General features: G+C 40.8%; 1 protein-coding gene across 1 annotated transcript; it reads left to right on the top strand.

Moving 5' to 3' along the window:
- The first annotated feature begins 11,150 nt into the window (after positions 1 to 11,150).
- On the top strand, positions 11,151 to 12,140 carry LOC126492300 (olfactory receptor 3A1-like). Its single transcript, XM_050128610.1, has one exon. It carries the CDS (start codon positions 11,151 to 11,153, stop codon positions 12,138 to 12,140), a length of 990 nt encoding a protein of 329 aa, XP_049984567.1.
- Positions 12,141 to 15,095: the final 2,955 nt, after the last annotated feature.

Below are 15,095 nucleotides of genomic sequence, written 5' to 3'. Positions count from 1 at the left end.
TTCCCAATTTTCTGCAATGTGAGCACCAAGAAAGATTTACCAAGCACTCTTTAGTAGATGGAGAATGAGCATAAATAAATACCAACTGCTTTCTTAGTATTGCAGGTGTCTTAGAGCTAGGTGTGATGGCACTTGCCCAGAATCCCAGCTACTCAGAGGATAATTACTTGAGCCTAAAAGGCTAAAGGCTCTTTTAACAATATAACAAGGCCTTGTCAACTCTTTCCCTAAAAGTAATCTCAGACCCAGGTTGAATTCAGTGCTTTGTGTGTGCTTGGATAGAGCTTCACTCATGAGTTCCATTCCCAACTGTATAACGACCCCCTACACACACACACAATGCAGAAAAGTGTATTGAAAGAGAAAATCATACCAAAATTTCCCCCAAGCAAATACAACCTCCTGGAACATTTGCTGTTTGTATTTTCATTTTGTATCCAGTTATTCTTATTCAGTTAATATGATGGAGAAACATTCCTTAAGTTACTATTATAACTAATTGCTATTTTTTAAATAGCAAGTGACTTAATTTTTATACCTCAAGCCTTTCTTCCTTCTTTCTTTCCTTCCTTTATTTATTTTTATTTATTTAATTTTTTGGAAGCAGGATCTCAGTTTATAACTCCAACTGGCCTGAAACTCATTCTACATACAGGGCTGGTCTTGAACTCAGAGATATGCCTGCTTCTGCCTCTTAAGTGCTGGGATTGAAGGTGTGGACCACCATGCATGCCTCTTTATTCTCAAAAATTATTTCCATCAGGCAATATTTCTCCTTTATTGATTTTGTTGATATCCAATGTTTTTGCATCTAAAGATTATGTCTTCTCACATTTTAGAACAAATTTCTTTCTTTCTGTATTTACTTACTCTGTGGCATTGAGGTTTGAGCCTAGCTCCTCATTCATGTATGCTAGGAAAATGCTCTATGCTGAGATGTATCCCAAGCCTCTCTCCTTTGTTGCGTACAATTCATACTGTAATTCTAATACCTTATAATTAGCATATAATTTTGGTGAGTCTAATCTCCCTACTGTACAGAATTCATACAGATATTGATCTTTCCTTGGAATAAAAAGATTAAACTACTCACGGGAACAGACTCAACAGTTTAAAATAAAAATATTCTAAGTAATCAGGTTAATGTTCCTTTAATGCAAAAGTCTTTCTTTGTAGAAAAAAGAAAAGTTGAACTACAAATGAATGAGTGCAGTAGCAGGGATGTGGTGTATCTGCCAAAGGGCAGCTCCACTGTCAAGGAATCCAGTCTCTGCGTGAACATAGGACCATTAAAGTTGGGAATAGACGGGAGTGTGCAGTTGACTTCCGACATGGTGATGTGGAGAGTCCATGAACACTCTTCAGGGAGACTGGTGAGAAGTGGAAATGAAGAATGGAAAGACCTGGGAATGATCCTAAGAGCTATTTCAGTAGACAGATGGGAATAAGGAAGATGAGGGTGGGTGTTAAGAGCAGGACTTCCCCTCTACCACCCTAGCCTTGGAAGACAGTCCACTGGAGTTACAGCAGCCTGGGACACACAGTTCCCTCTTTCATGGCTACAGTGTGTGTGTGTGTGTGTGTGTGTGTGTGTGTACACTCGCGCGTGCGTTTCTTCCCTCCCGTTCAGTTACCTCCTACTGGAGTTAAGCCTCAGTCTTTGGCAGTAGAAGAGAGGCAGCTGCCTTCTGTTCTGTTCCCTGTGGAACAGAGGCTCTGCCTCAATATGGAGTGCTGAGGATTGAGGGGTCGGTTCCTCTTTAACTAGGCTTGAGCTTCTGGTATTGCAGAAGGAAGATAAACTACAGAGCCCAAGATTGTTGTCTCCATATTCTCAATGCTCTGTCCTGGGAGGAGGGTCTATAAAAGAAAAGACTGCTTCTTTCACAGCCAGTTCTAGTGTTTTACATGGGAGATTTGTGCCAAAAACAGATAGTTGTTAATTCTTCCCCAAAGGACCTGGCTTCGCATGCAATAGAGCATGGTGACCTTGGAGCCCTGTGGTATTAAGAACAGTGGAGGTTGTGGTGAAAGGCAGGTGCAGGGAAGTTCATGGAATTGGGATGATGCAATCTAGACGGCAGGAATCTAGAGTGCAGAAAGACCAGGAAACTCTACCACATCAGGACAGGATGGCGGCAAACATCCTTTCAAAGATTCAGATTGGATTGGTTTGTTTTTCAGCATCTCAGAGGGTTCTTAAAACAATTGTCGGTTGCAATGAGTGGAAATTGGTTACATGTGTGATCAGAGAAGGAGAACAAAGCCCTTCTGGTGTCACTAGTGGCAGTTCATGTAACTTTGGATGTTAAACAAATAAGTAAATAACAATAACTATCCCAGAAGAGGAGACTGGAACCTTAAATTTCTACAATAAGTTACCGAAAATGTCAATATTCTAACAGAAATTATGAGGTGGGAAAAGAAGCAGGCAAGGGGCTGAGGATGTGATCCCTAGTGGAAGGAAAACTTGCCCAGTATGTGGGACGGATGCTCTGGGTCTGATCTCCAGCCTGCCAGAACAAAGCAGTGTGCTGCAGCCTTGGCACCGAGGAGGCAGACACAGTAAGATCCTTGCTATGTGAGGCCTGTCTGGTTGACATAGCAAGTTTTAGACCGACCAGGGCTACATAGAAAGGTCATTTCTCAAAAACCAAACCAACAAAACCAAAACATCTTCCTCCTAAACAAAACCCCAAAATCAGAAACAGAAACAGTCAACAAGACAAAATTAACAAAACAAAACACAAAAAAATCCAAATGGATTTGTTCTTTTGGATTTTAATCCCAGCACTCAGGAGACAGAGAGTGTGTTTGAGTCTAGTCAGTTCTACATGCCAAGTTGTAGACTGAATTACACAGTGGGACCCTATTTCAAACAACAAACTAACAAACAAGAAAGCAGACAAAAATGAAAGCCAAGATCAAACAAAATCTAGAAATATTCGTTCTGTGTTTTGTTTTGTTAATTTTGTTTTGTTGACCCCGGTACTTTGAGAAACACCACTCAGAGTCTACAAGAGTTTTTAGACCCTGGTGTGGGTGTGGTTAGATGGTCATGGAGATTTAAGCCCTCTATTCTGTGCTTGGCTGTGTATGGAAAGAATGTAGGGTGAGCTAAACAAGAACTCTAGGCTTGCAGAAGGAAACAGACTTTGGCACATCCTCTGTTCTCCCTAGCAATGTGATGGTGAGTGAGAAACACACAGTTCTGAGCTTCCTTCTCTCACCTGTGCAGCCCTCCTTGTGGATGGAGAATAGCAGGCAGGGCAGGTGATAGCACTTTGAGGCAAGGGATTTGTGAGGGAGAAGATGGAGAGAGAGAGAGAGAGAGAGAGAGAGAGAGAGAGAGAGAGAGAGAGAGAGAGAATTTAGATCTTACCCACTGCTCTGTGTGACTCTGGTCTGCTGCCTTCACTTTTCTCATCTATAGGATAAAAATTCAGCCCATTTAAAAAAGAAAAAGAAAAAAACCAGGACTTTGTGATTTGTTGTATTGGCTATAACTAGGGAGTAGGGGCTTGTTCCTTGGGTCTTCAGTCCTACAAATCAGGAGGCAGAATTTAAGGCTCTTTGTGCTGTGGTTGCTCCAGGGAATCCAAGAACTGATGCTTGAATCTCAGATTCATGAAGGGGCTGAAAAGGGTTATTTATTAGTTTTGGAGAGGCCTTGGGGAGACAGGCCCAAGATAACTACTTGAGATAAACACGGATAATTAATTGCTCCAATGTTAATATCTGCCAGCAAAGGAATTAGGAAATGAATCTTGTTTGCAGGAAGTGAAACAAATAATTATTACACAGAAACCTTCAAGTTTTCTTAGGAGTAAAGCTAAGTCAGAAATAAATGGCTCACAAGTTCTGAAATTTCTTGAGCCCCTGAGTTTAGAAAATCTCAAACACTAGTGACTTCAAGTACTAAGTTAAGGCAGTTTTTAAAAATTAAGGGCATGACTGTAGCTCAGTGGTAGAGTGCTCACCCAACATGCGTGGAGCCCTCAGTTTATTCTAAACAATTTGAAAAACTTGTTGAGTCTTCACTAGATATGGTGGTGCATGCTTCTCATCTCAGCTCTGATGAAGCAGGAGGATCATGTACAAGGCTTGTGAATGTCACATAATGAGACCTCATAAAACAATATCAGGGGAAAAATATTACACAAAGAGGTGATAAAACCACCAAGACCTCTGATTATTTCTGTTAAACATAGTATTCAGAGTGCATTAAAGAGAAGTAAACAGATAAGAAAGTAAGATCGCAAAAGCATGAACCAGCGCCAGGAAGGTAAATAGGGAATCAAGATGATGTAACTGTGAAATACAGACTGGAAAGCAATGTTTATGAAATACAATGAATCTGAAAAATCAGTGAGGAAGTTTTGTAAAGGAAACAGTCATGAACACTTAGAGAATAAAGCTACAGAGTTAGCATTCTAGTCCTTCCTGGTCACTTCCTTACTCGCTGAAGCACCAATCATACCAGCCAAGAATTGAAATAGTCTAAGATTTCATCAGCTGATGAGTCAATAAAGAAGGTGTAGCCCATATTCACTGTCGGATATATTAGACTGTAAAGAAAGCTAAAATCCAGCCCCTTGCAGCAATGTGGATGGAACTGGAGTTACATTAAACGAAACAAACAAGGCATGGCCAGACAAGTACTGAGTGACCTCATGTGTGGAACGAATATAAACAATCAGGACTTTGTCTTGGCTTTTTTCCTGCCCTAAATCTCTTGCCTAAACTTTTTGAATGGTTGGTTCTTCCTTAGTCTTAACTAAAACTCAGCACAACTACTCGGTTTCAAACATTATGGACAGATTTTGACAATACTACTTGTGGTGGTTTGAAGGAGATGTTCCTCATAGTCTTGGACATTTAAACACTTGATCCCCATTTGATGGTGCTGTTTGGGGTGTTTAGGAGATGTTTTGTTGATGGTTGTATGCTACTGGAGCCAGACTTTGAGAGTTTAAAGATTTGTGCCATTTCAAGTTCGGTCTCTCTGCTTCATGGTTGTGGTTCAAGAGTGAGCCCTTCACTTCCTGCTCCTGGTGCCATGGCTACTGCTTACTGTTCTTCCATCATAAGCTCTTGTCCCTTTGGAACTGTAAACTCAGTTGAATTCTGTTTCCATAAATTATCATGGTTATTTAAGCATAGTGTTTCCTGGGAGCGAAGGAGAAACTAGGTATCGAAGAATGGATGCTCTTAGAAGACAGAATAAGAAGTATGTGGAGCTAGGCAGTGGTGGCGCATGCCTTTAATCCCAGCACTCAGGAGGCAGAGGCAGGCGGATCTCTGGGAGTTCGAGGCCAGCCCGGTCTACAAGAGCTAGTTCCAGGACAGGCACCAAAGCTACAGAGAAACCCTGTCTCGAAAAAAAAAAGTATGTGGGCTCAACACACCTGGTTTTGAGAATAGCAGTCAGGTAAAGATCACATGTATAAAGTCAGACCCACCTAGAGGCAAGAAGCCATTCTTTGAACTCAGTGTTGGTTCTTGGCTATGGATTTCTCAACTGCCTTTTGGAGCAGTGGGCACAGGAAGAGTTGTTCAGCTTCTCTGGCCAGAAAAATGAAATCATAAGCTATTCTCAGTCAACACTCAGAGAATATGAGGGTGGAGGTAGGTGAAACAGAGAAAGATACCCACAGCATCCACTAGTAAGATCTGAAATGTATATAGCCTTCTTTCCAACAATCCATTCTCAGCTATGTGTTCTGAAGCACCCTTACTCATGTCTCCAAAGAGAAATATACAAGAAAAGCCATTTAAGTATTGTATAAGATGATAGAAACTAGAAAGTACTGATTAAGACTTTTTCCAAGTGAATATATGGATGGATTCAGACCCATGTGTATAAACTTTTCTCTTAGAACTCCCTTCGTTGTGTCATATAGGTTTTGATGTTGTACTATTCTAGAAAGTTTGATTCCTTTCTTGTTTTTATTTGTGATCCCATTCATCATTCAACCATTGTAAGTTCATAGGCTATCCCCTGGACCATGGTCTGTCTACCAGTGGTTAAATCCCCACAGAAAAGTGACTCTCCATCTCCCAGCCACTGTCAACTGCCAATAGAGCTTCAGTCAAGTTTAGTCTTCTGAGTTTCTCCTCATCCATTCTGTAATTTATTGGCTTGATCTTGCATAGATCCTGTGCAGATAACAACAACTATCGTAAGTTTGAGTGCAACATCCATGTCATGACCAGAAGACAGCATTTCACAGTACTATACACCCCTCTTTCTTCATACTTTTGCACACTCTTTCATGATAATTCTTGAGAGTTGCAGAGGGTTGTTGATACTGACTTCCTATTTAGGGGTAAGCACCCATAATTACTTGTCCTTAGCATCTTGATCAGTTCTGTATCTCTCCACGAATCACTAATCACTGCAAAAGAAATCTTTTCTACCAATATTGAAAAAAAGCATATCTATAGATATAAACACATTTTAGGAGGTTATTCGACAACACAGTTATTTTGCAAAATAATAATAGTAGGTTCCTACCTAAGACCTTTGACATCCCAATACATGGACTTTTGATCAGGTTTATAATGCCAGGAATAAAATTTCATTATATGGAGAAGGCCCCAAGTCCAATCAGAAAGAGATTGATTCCCCTGTAACAGTTATGCCACTATTAAACAATTGAAAACATCTTGCCTTGCAGGGAGGTATTGTAGTATGCAGGGGCTAGAACAGGGTAAGAATCATTAAATTTTTTTCTTCTAGCAGCTTTAATAGCTCTTTCTAGCATCACAAAATCTGGTTATCAGAGAGGAAATTTCTCCGTTGTTTTGAGATTGAGTCCTCTCCGTACTGCAAGCAAAGTGTGTGGTACCTTCAGGAGTCTTGCCATCTAGTTATGGCAGGCAATCAAGAATCAAGAACAGTTATTCCTGAGGTTTCCCTGACCAAGTACTTGGAGAGAAATGCCCTATGCCTGGTATTGAGATTTTGGTTTGAGAAACCCTGTGTTCTGGAAACAATGCCTATACAGAGTATCTCTGTTCACATTCAGTTTTTTAAAAGAAATTATGCTTTATAACTAACTTTCAAACTAGTGGGTTTCAATAAGGGATTTTCACGCATGCTATGTTTTGGGTGTATGAAAACAATCTCTTACTCCTTTGTCTTCTCCACTCTTCATCCTTTGACTCCCAGGATTCCCCATTCTTCTTCCACATGCCTGTGCTCTACTATCATCTCTAATTAAAATTTTTTGAGTACTTTCTCTATTGGAAGTGACATTCTTTATCCCTTCTGTTACTTTTGGTTTGATTTTTTTTCAGATATTAGAATCATGATAAATACTTGGTTTTGGTTCCATTTGCTTGAGACATATTCCCCCACAATTTACCTTAAGGTTGTACCTATCTTTGACAGTGAACTGTTTCTTATAGACAAAAACCATATGGATCAATCTGTATGGCTTTTGGTGACAACATGGGATATGGACATCAACCCAGACCCCAGCTACAGTAGGTCCAAAGACACAGATATAGCCCTCAGTGGCAGCAGACCTGAGCATCACCATAACCCCAGGTGGTTGTGAAGACTCCTCATATCCACCTGTTCCTCATTGACATCATGTCTCTAGTTATATCTGTGGGTAAAAGGGTTAGTCAAAGAAACCCACCCTGGCCCTAAAACCAGAGCCAGCCAAAAAAAACCAACCTTGACCCTGAAACCTGCTCTGCTGCCATTGAAAATTTCCAGTATAGTATTTTTGGCTTTATATTTGGAAAAAAATGTTGCCGAACAATGAAAAACATCTGCATTCATATACAACATGCTTAAGCTGGAGACTTGGGGACAATTGGTTTGAATAAAAATGGCCCCTATAGATTCATGTGTTTAAATATTTAGTTCCTAGTTGGTGAAACTTCTTGGAAAGAATTAGGAGGTGAAACCTTGCTAGAGGAGGTATGTCACTAGGGCAGGCTTTGAGGTTTCAAAAGTACACACCATGTCCAGTTATCTCTGTCTTTCCCTGCTCCATTCTTGTGGATCAGATGTAAATTCTCAGCTACTACTCCAATACCATGCTTGCCTGCCTGCTGTTATGCTCCTTGCCCTGATGGTCATGGACCCTAACCGTCAGTAGTTGTAAGATCCTAATTAAATGCTTTTTTATGTACAAGTTGCCTTGGCCAAGGTGTTTTGTCATGGTACTAGAAAAGCAACTAAGACAGGGGGCCAAGAATCTAACATTAATATCACTCCCACTACAACTTCCCCATCCTTAAACTCCCCTTGGGGCCTCCCATTCCATCTCAAATTCATGACCTCTTTTTAAACTATTAGTATTATTATTATCTGTATATATAAATACAACCTACTGATCCCATTTAGTGTTGCTTGTATAAGTGTGTATTTTAGGGCTGATCACTGGTACTGGATAATCAATTAGGGGATCATCACTGTGGGAGACTGATTTTCTCCCTCTCTTAGCCTGCAGCTCTTTGTCTAGATTTAGGCCTTTGTGAGATTTCCCTCAGCCATGTTAGGATGTCAACTGCTGGTAGTGTCATCATGTAGATCTTGTTTAGGTAGTCATATTGTTAAGATTTGGTGTAACTCCCTGTCATCTAAAGAGGACACTTCCTCACAGCAGACATCCTGGTCCTGTAGCTCTTTCTGATCCTCTTCCCTGAGCCTCAGATATAGGAGTTGCACTGTAGATGCAACACCCTTGGAGATTCGCACCCTAAATTTACTTGTTCTCTGAATTTCAATCAGCTGTGGGTTTTTGTGATGATTTTTGTTTGCTTCTCTGATGGGGGAGGGGTAAAAGCTAAAGGTATTTGTGGATATAAGAATAAGAATTTAGAATGCAGTTGGGAATTCTATTGATTTAGGAACTGGTCAGTAGGAGAGTGTCCTCTAGAGTTCATGACATCACCAGCTATGAGTGCACTACCTCTGGGGTTTCAGCAGCTCATCAGTTGAGAGGGTTAAAGAGTTTGAAGGTTGTTTTGCACAGCTGCTGTAATTCCCTCTTCCATCATCTGTATCACTAAGGCTCCCAGCCTCAAAGGGCCTAGCCTGAAACCCACACTAGGGAACAACTTTGCATCCCCCCACTTCCTGTTTTCCCCAGTATAGTGCTTCAAAGGCCTCTCCCAGGATCATTACAGGAATCCCAAAACACAGTCCCTCAGGCCCTCACTAACAAGGTTCTAGGTGGGAACACATTTTATCCTTGAGGATTTGGTTTGGTTGCCATGAGTGTCTTCTGATTCTCCTCCTTTCTTGTGTTTTGCCTTCACCTGCAGACCCAAAGAAGATTCTCTCCTCAATCACAAGATTGAAGATAGCCCTGCTCAGTTCGCAAATCCGCAAATCCTGTTTGTGGCAAGTATGAAGTGAGCTGTTTTCTTAGCCTATAAGACCCTCATTGAGTCCTAGTTCCTCCTCTAATTCCATGAGTGACTTTGGGACAGCAGACAGCTCTTATGCCCATCTGCTAACCTGAGCTTTTGTCCTAACTTTTCTGTGTGCTGCAGACAATATGCGGTGAGAACAAAGACAGAAAACATTCTGGGTCCCCAGTGTGATGTGACGCTCTATTGCCTCACCACGGTGACATTTATTAGGGCTTGTATCTTTGACCTGGCCTTGCCTGTATGCATACCTTCCTCTCATTTCTTGTGGCTAATTTTGAGGTCCCAAGAGGCTGACACTATGATGGAAAATTCCCAGGATAGAAAAATATATCCTTGCTGCCTTCACTGAATTACTGAAGCTGAATGAGTTTGTGTTCCTTGTCCCCGTATATACCCTTCCACTACACTGGTTCCCTGCAATCACCAGGTGAGTTTTCATTGCTCTTTCTCTGTCCTTAAGTCACCTGTAGGGGGACTTCAGCTGTTTCTCAGCAAGTTGACTTTCCTGGCTTTACAGATAAGTTGATCAGTGTCTCAAAAGCAAAAAGGAGACTTGCTCCAGATGACAAGTCTTCCCTAAATGAGTGTGAGAGCTGGTTCAATGTCAGCAATGGTCATCACCAGGGATGGTCCTTCCCAGGGAATATCCTCGACAGGAATGGCCCTCTGAAGAATCCCATCGAGAACAGACACCCGGATGGTAGTGTTAGGAAATTTAAATCGTTCTTATTATCTTCTTGGTTGAAAACAAGGCAGCAGCTACAATTCTGTGCCATTGTATGACCAGGTTTTCTTCTTTTTTTATTAGCAAAAAAGTTTTTTAGTATGTTCACAAGTTCTTTCTACATAAAGTTGACCACCCACAGGGAAAGTGACCAATCTCAACTTGGTAGGACAGAAGACTTGAGTGCTCTACCTGCCAACTTTTAGAAATTAAAAACTGTGGAAGCTGAGGAGATGCCTCAGCAGGTTTTCTTTTTTAAGAAATGATTATTTTGACTGTAAAAATAATTTATAAAGTTTATATTACAAGGTATCCATGAGCCTGTGGTTTAGTAGAGCTGCATGTTCCATCTAAAATCATGCCAACCACAGGAAACCCATGCTTCTCACTCATTTCTAACCATCGTCCTTTCAATGTCCTTCAAAGTCTAATTTATCCAAATTCATACTGGCCCCCTAAAGAAAATCTTCTCATAATTCTCGCTAACCACCAATGCTCTTTAAAAAAAAAAAAAAAAAAAAAGCCTGTATGTGTCAATAAGAGGAGCAATTCATTAGTTTGTTAGCTGGTGCACAGATACAATGGACCCATGCATGTAGGCTCCAACAAGAGTGCCAGCCTTCTTTGAGCCCCTTCTCCAAGGAAAATCAGATGCTTCCCTCTAGTAAATCTTACTATTCCACAATAGCAAAAACGGGGATATTTTTTCGTTAGAATGAAGAGTGAATTTGACCTGTGATTTGTAAGTGCATTAGGCTATTGATCTGATACCTGTTATAAACACACTGACACTTAGTCAATCGCAATTCCTCAACAACAGATTACATTTTTAAAATTATTTCTTATATTTTTTGAGATTATTATATAATTACATCATTTGGAGGGAGGAATGGGAAGGGAGGGAATGATATAAGCTCCTCTTTTAAGCTTCTAATTGGTGAGCTTTCCAGCAGCTGTGATTTACATTTCCTCAATTCATTAAGAGATCTGATTGCTTTCCTACTTGGTTGTTTCTTTAGAGGAACTCATGCAGCCAAAGCCTAGAGCCAATGGAACAACGGTTACTGAATTCATCCTGCTGGGTTTGGTGGAGACACCAAAGCTGTGGCCACTTGTCTTCATACTCTTCCTCTTGGCTTACATGACCACAGTTGGGGGCAACCTTAGCATCCTGGCAGCTGTGTTGGTGGAACCCAAGCTCCACACTCCCATGTATTTCTTCCTGGGGAATCTGTCAGTGATGGACGTGGGGTGCATCAGCGTCACCATTCCCTGCATGTTGTTTTGGCTCTTGGCTCACAAGCGTACAATTCCATATGGGGATTGCCTCACACAGCTCTTCTTCTTCCATCTGCTGGTTGGGGTTGACTGCTTCCTCTTGACAGCCATGGCTTATGACCGGTTCCTGGCCATCTGCCGTCCCCTCACCTACAGCACCCGCATGAACCACACAGTCCAGAGGATCTTGGTGGCCACATCCTGGGCTTGTGCCTTCAGCAATGCACTGACACACACTGTGGCCATATCCACACTCAACTTCTGTGGCCCCAACGTGATCAATCACTTCTACTGTGACCTGCCCCAACTCTTCCAGCTCTCCTGCTCCAGCACCCAGCTCAATGAGCTGCTGCTCTTTGCAGTGGGTTTCATAATGGCAGGAACCCCCATGGCACTCATTTTCACGTCCTACATCCACGTGGCAGCCGCAGTTCTGCGAATCCGCTCTGCTGAAGGCAGGAAGAAAGCCTTCTCCACATGCAGCTCTCACCTTACTGTGGTTGCCATATTCTATGGCACAGGCATCTTTATCTACATGAGACTTGGGTCCATCAAACTTTCAGATAAGGATAAAGCTATTGGGATTTTCAACACAGTCATCAACCCCATGGTAAACCCACTTATCTACAGCCTCAGGAACCCTGATGTGCAGGCTGCCTTCTGGAGGGTATTTACAGGGAGGAGGGCAGCAGCTTATGTTGGTCTTAAGGCTCCTTCCATCTATTATTTTCAAAGCTAAGTGGAGCTAGGGATGTCCTGTATTGTCAAACTCTACAACAAATGGTTCATAACTTTGTCTATTATAGAACTTAATTTAAGGGATAACAATTATTGTTCCCCAAAGAAGTTGTACCCAGGTAGACTATGGTGTGTACACAAATCCTCTCTGATCTTCCCTTTGATGAGTTCTACCTTTAATCACTGGAGTTCCCAACACGTCTCAGAAAGCATCTTCCTGAGGAGTCTTATGTTTTCTTCAACTTAGAGTATAGTTGGTCTGTCTATGCAACCTAAGCCTAGATGTGGAAAAGTTTATTCCTCTTATAAAATGTTTATAAGATTCAGAGGAAATAAGGAGGAACTTTGCTCTTTGCTTTCATATTCCTTAGTCATTCTAGAGAATTTTGTATCTGGATACAGCTCGCAGACCTGATTGTGAATATTAAAACTCTATGCACATGTAAGAAAAGTTATGATGCAAAATGAGCTTCCCTCAATTACCATTCTTGTATGTTTCTAACCTTTAAAAGATAAAAATTTCTATTCTAAACATTTCAACCTTCTATAACTCAATATTAAAATCCTCTCTAAATTCTCATTTTTCACCACTAAACTTCTAAAAGCTGTAAATCCACATGTGAATGCAGACCGCACTGTGACGCCTCACCCTGTCAGGGAAAGTGACTCTAACCTAAAGTGTTCTCTCATCCTGTTTTCTGTTTACTAGCCATCAATCTAGTCATCACTTAGGTACATCTTCCTCCTCCCATGATTTTTAGACTAATCACTTCTTCTTGACAGTGTTACTATCTACTTGATGTTTCTCCTAAAAAGAGTGTTTTTTCTAACACTCTTTTCTGACCTAAATCTATGGCTTAATTCTCCATGATATTTGTTGTGGGTAGGCAGATGGGAGGGATGGCTAAGAGAGAGATGGAAAGAAAGTGTGTGGGAAAGGGACATACAGCAACATTGGAGGTACAGCATTTGTGAGAAAATTCAAGTAATTGATGAGGACATAAGGAGAAATCAGGATAAAAGATCAAGTAAAGGGCTTGAGAAGAAATAATAGAAGCATTAGAGAGGTGACATGGACTACAGGGATAGAATACAAGAAGGAAAAGAACTCAAAAATGATAAGATAACAAGAGGCTATTAAAAGAGTTGAGAGGGATAACATTTATATGTCAGCGATGATGATTTGGACTTTGCATTCTGTGTGGTCCAGCCGTAACCAGCCCCGAATCCATTGCTATAGTCCATCATCTATCTTAAGTTTTCATCAAGTTTTGATGAATGTGCTAGAGTGCCTAGGGTCTCCACTGCATCTCTCTGCCCAGAGAGGCTCCTATAAAGTCGGGAAGAATGTCTTCCAGATAAGGAAATACAGCAGGGATGAGGAGATGTTGGGTATGACCCCAACAAATATTGTAAGTAACACCTGGTTTACATTCCTGCCTTTTGATTCATTTCTACTAATGTTGTCAAAAGACAGATAGAAAGATGGATCTTTCTTGATCCTTTTTTACTCATAAGACAAACTAGGACACAAACAATGAGCTTTTTACAAGGGTCTGGGAAAATGTCAAGAGTTCTCAGTTCATATCCTCTGCTGTCCTGATGTCCTTGACCTCGAACAAACTCCTTAACATCTCTTGATGTACTTGGCAGGAGGGACAAAGTAATCATCAAGGCTCCCTCACCACTAATGTTGTCTGGTTCTGTTAGTCTAAGTATCTAGAAAGATTCTCATCCTATTAGTGCAGGGAGTGGTCACTTCTTCCACCATAGCTTCTCACCATCAACAATTAACACCACAGTGAAAAAAGGTTTGCTTGTCTCTGGAGCATCTGGCCATTCATGACATGCTTCAAGGGTGAGTTTCCTACTGACTTTCCATGGCACTGTCACTAAAAGAAACAGAGCAGCTAACATCAGTATCACAAGAAGCACTTCAGGCGATGACTGCCCAAAAAAGTCACACAGTTTCTTAAAAATTTTCAAAGCTTCCTTTTCCTCTTAAATATTTCTCTTGTTATTTTTCTTCCAAACTAGAAATGTCTTCACAATTTAAATTTGTCATTAGCCCTGAAATACTTCATGTCTTAAATGTTCAAATGGTGCAGAATGTTACCACTGCCTTTCTACACCAGCACCACAACAGTGCCCCACACACCCGCACACACACACACATCAAAACATCACAATGCTTTGCAACTAACTTTCCTCGCTTACATTATATAATTATGAAATCAACCTAAAAACCCATCTTATTCATTTTTAAAGCTATAAAATGTTTCACTTTATTTATTAATGATGATATGCTTTGCCAACTCATTTATACTTTTTGCTTTTTTAATTATTAATAATTCTTAGATTGCTATTTATCTCTGCTCCCATATATATGCAATTACCTACACTGGTTACATTCCTACAAGTGATATTTAAGTCTTGGTGTCTGTGCACTAAAGGATATAGAAATTTAAACTTTGGAAGTATTCTTCTTTCTTTTGCCAGAAAAAAATGCAGCATTTTGAATCTCGATTGGCACTGTGTGAGAAATGCTTATTACTGCACACCTGTGTGCAGTATTTTAAATGTATTTTTTATCTTAAACAGGTAAGTACAACATTGTATTGTTCTTTAATTTTAATTCCTCTACAAATGTGGTTAGTAATTGCTAGACAGACAGACAGATAGACAGATGTTGATTTTTTAGTTATTTTCATTTCCTTTCAGTAAGTTGTCTATTCTGGTCTAAATGAGGACTCAGTAAAGAAACAACCAAACTGACCATTCCATGGTTATAGAGAAGATTTTATTAAAGGTTAAAGAGAAAGAGAACAGCCAGAAGCATCTGGAAGAATCCAGAGCAGAAAGATAAAAAAAAAAGCAGACTGGGGGAGGGGGAGAGGAGAGGGAGGAGGGGGAGGGAAAAGGGAGACGGGGAGGAAAACGGGAGGCGGGGAGGAGG

The sequence above is a fragment of the Alexandromys fortis genome, unplaced genomic scaffold (genome assembly GCF_014885135.2).
Source record: "Alexandromys fortis isolate MF-2015 unplaced genomic scaffold, M_Fortis_MF-2015_v1.1 scaffold_80, whole genome shotgun sequence".
Taxonomy (NCBI): Eukaryota; Metazoa; Chordata; class Mammalia; order Rodentia; family Cricetidae; genus Alexandromys; species Alexandromys fortis.
This window is presented reverse-complemented; position numbering and strand designations above follow the sequence as displayed.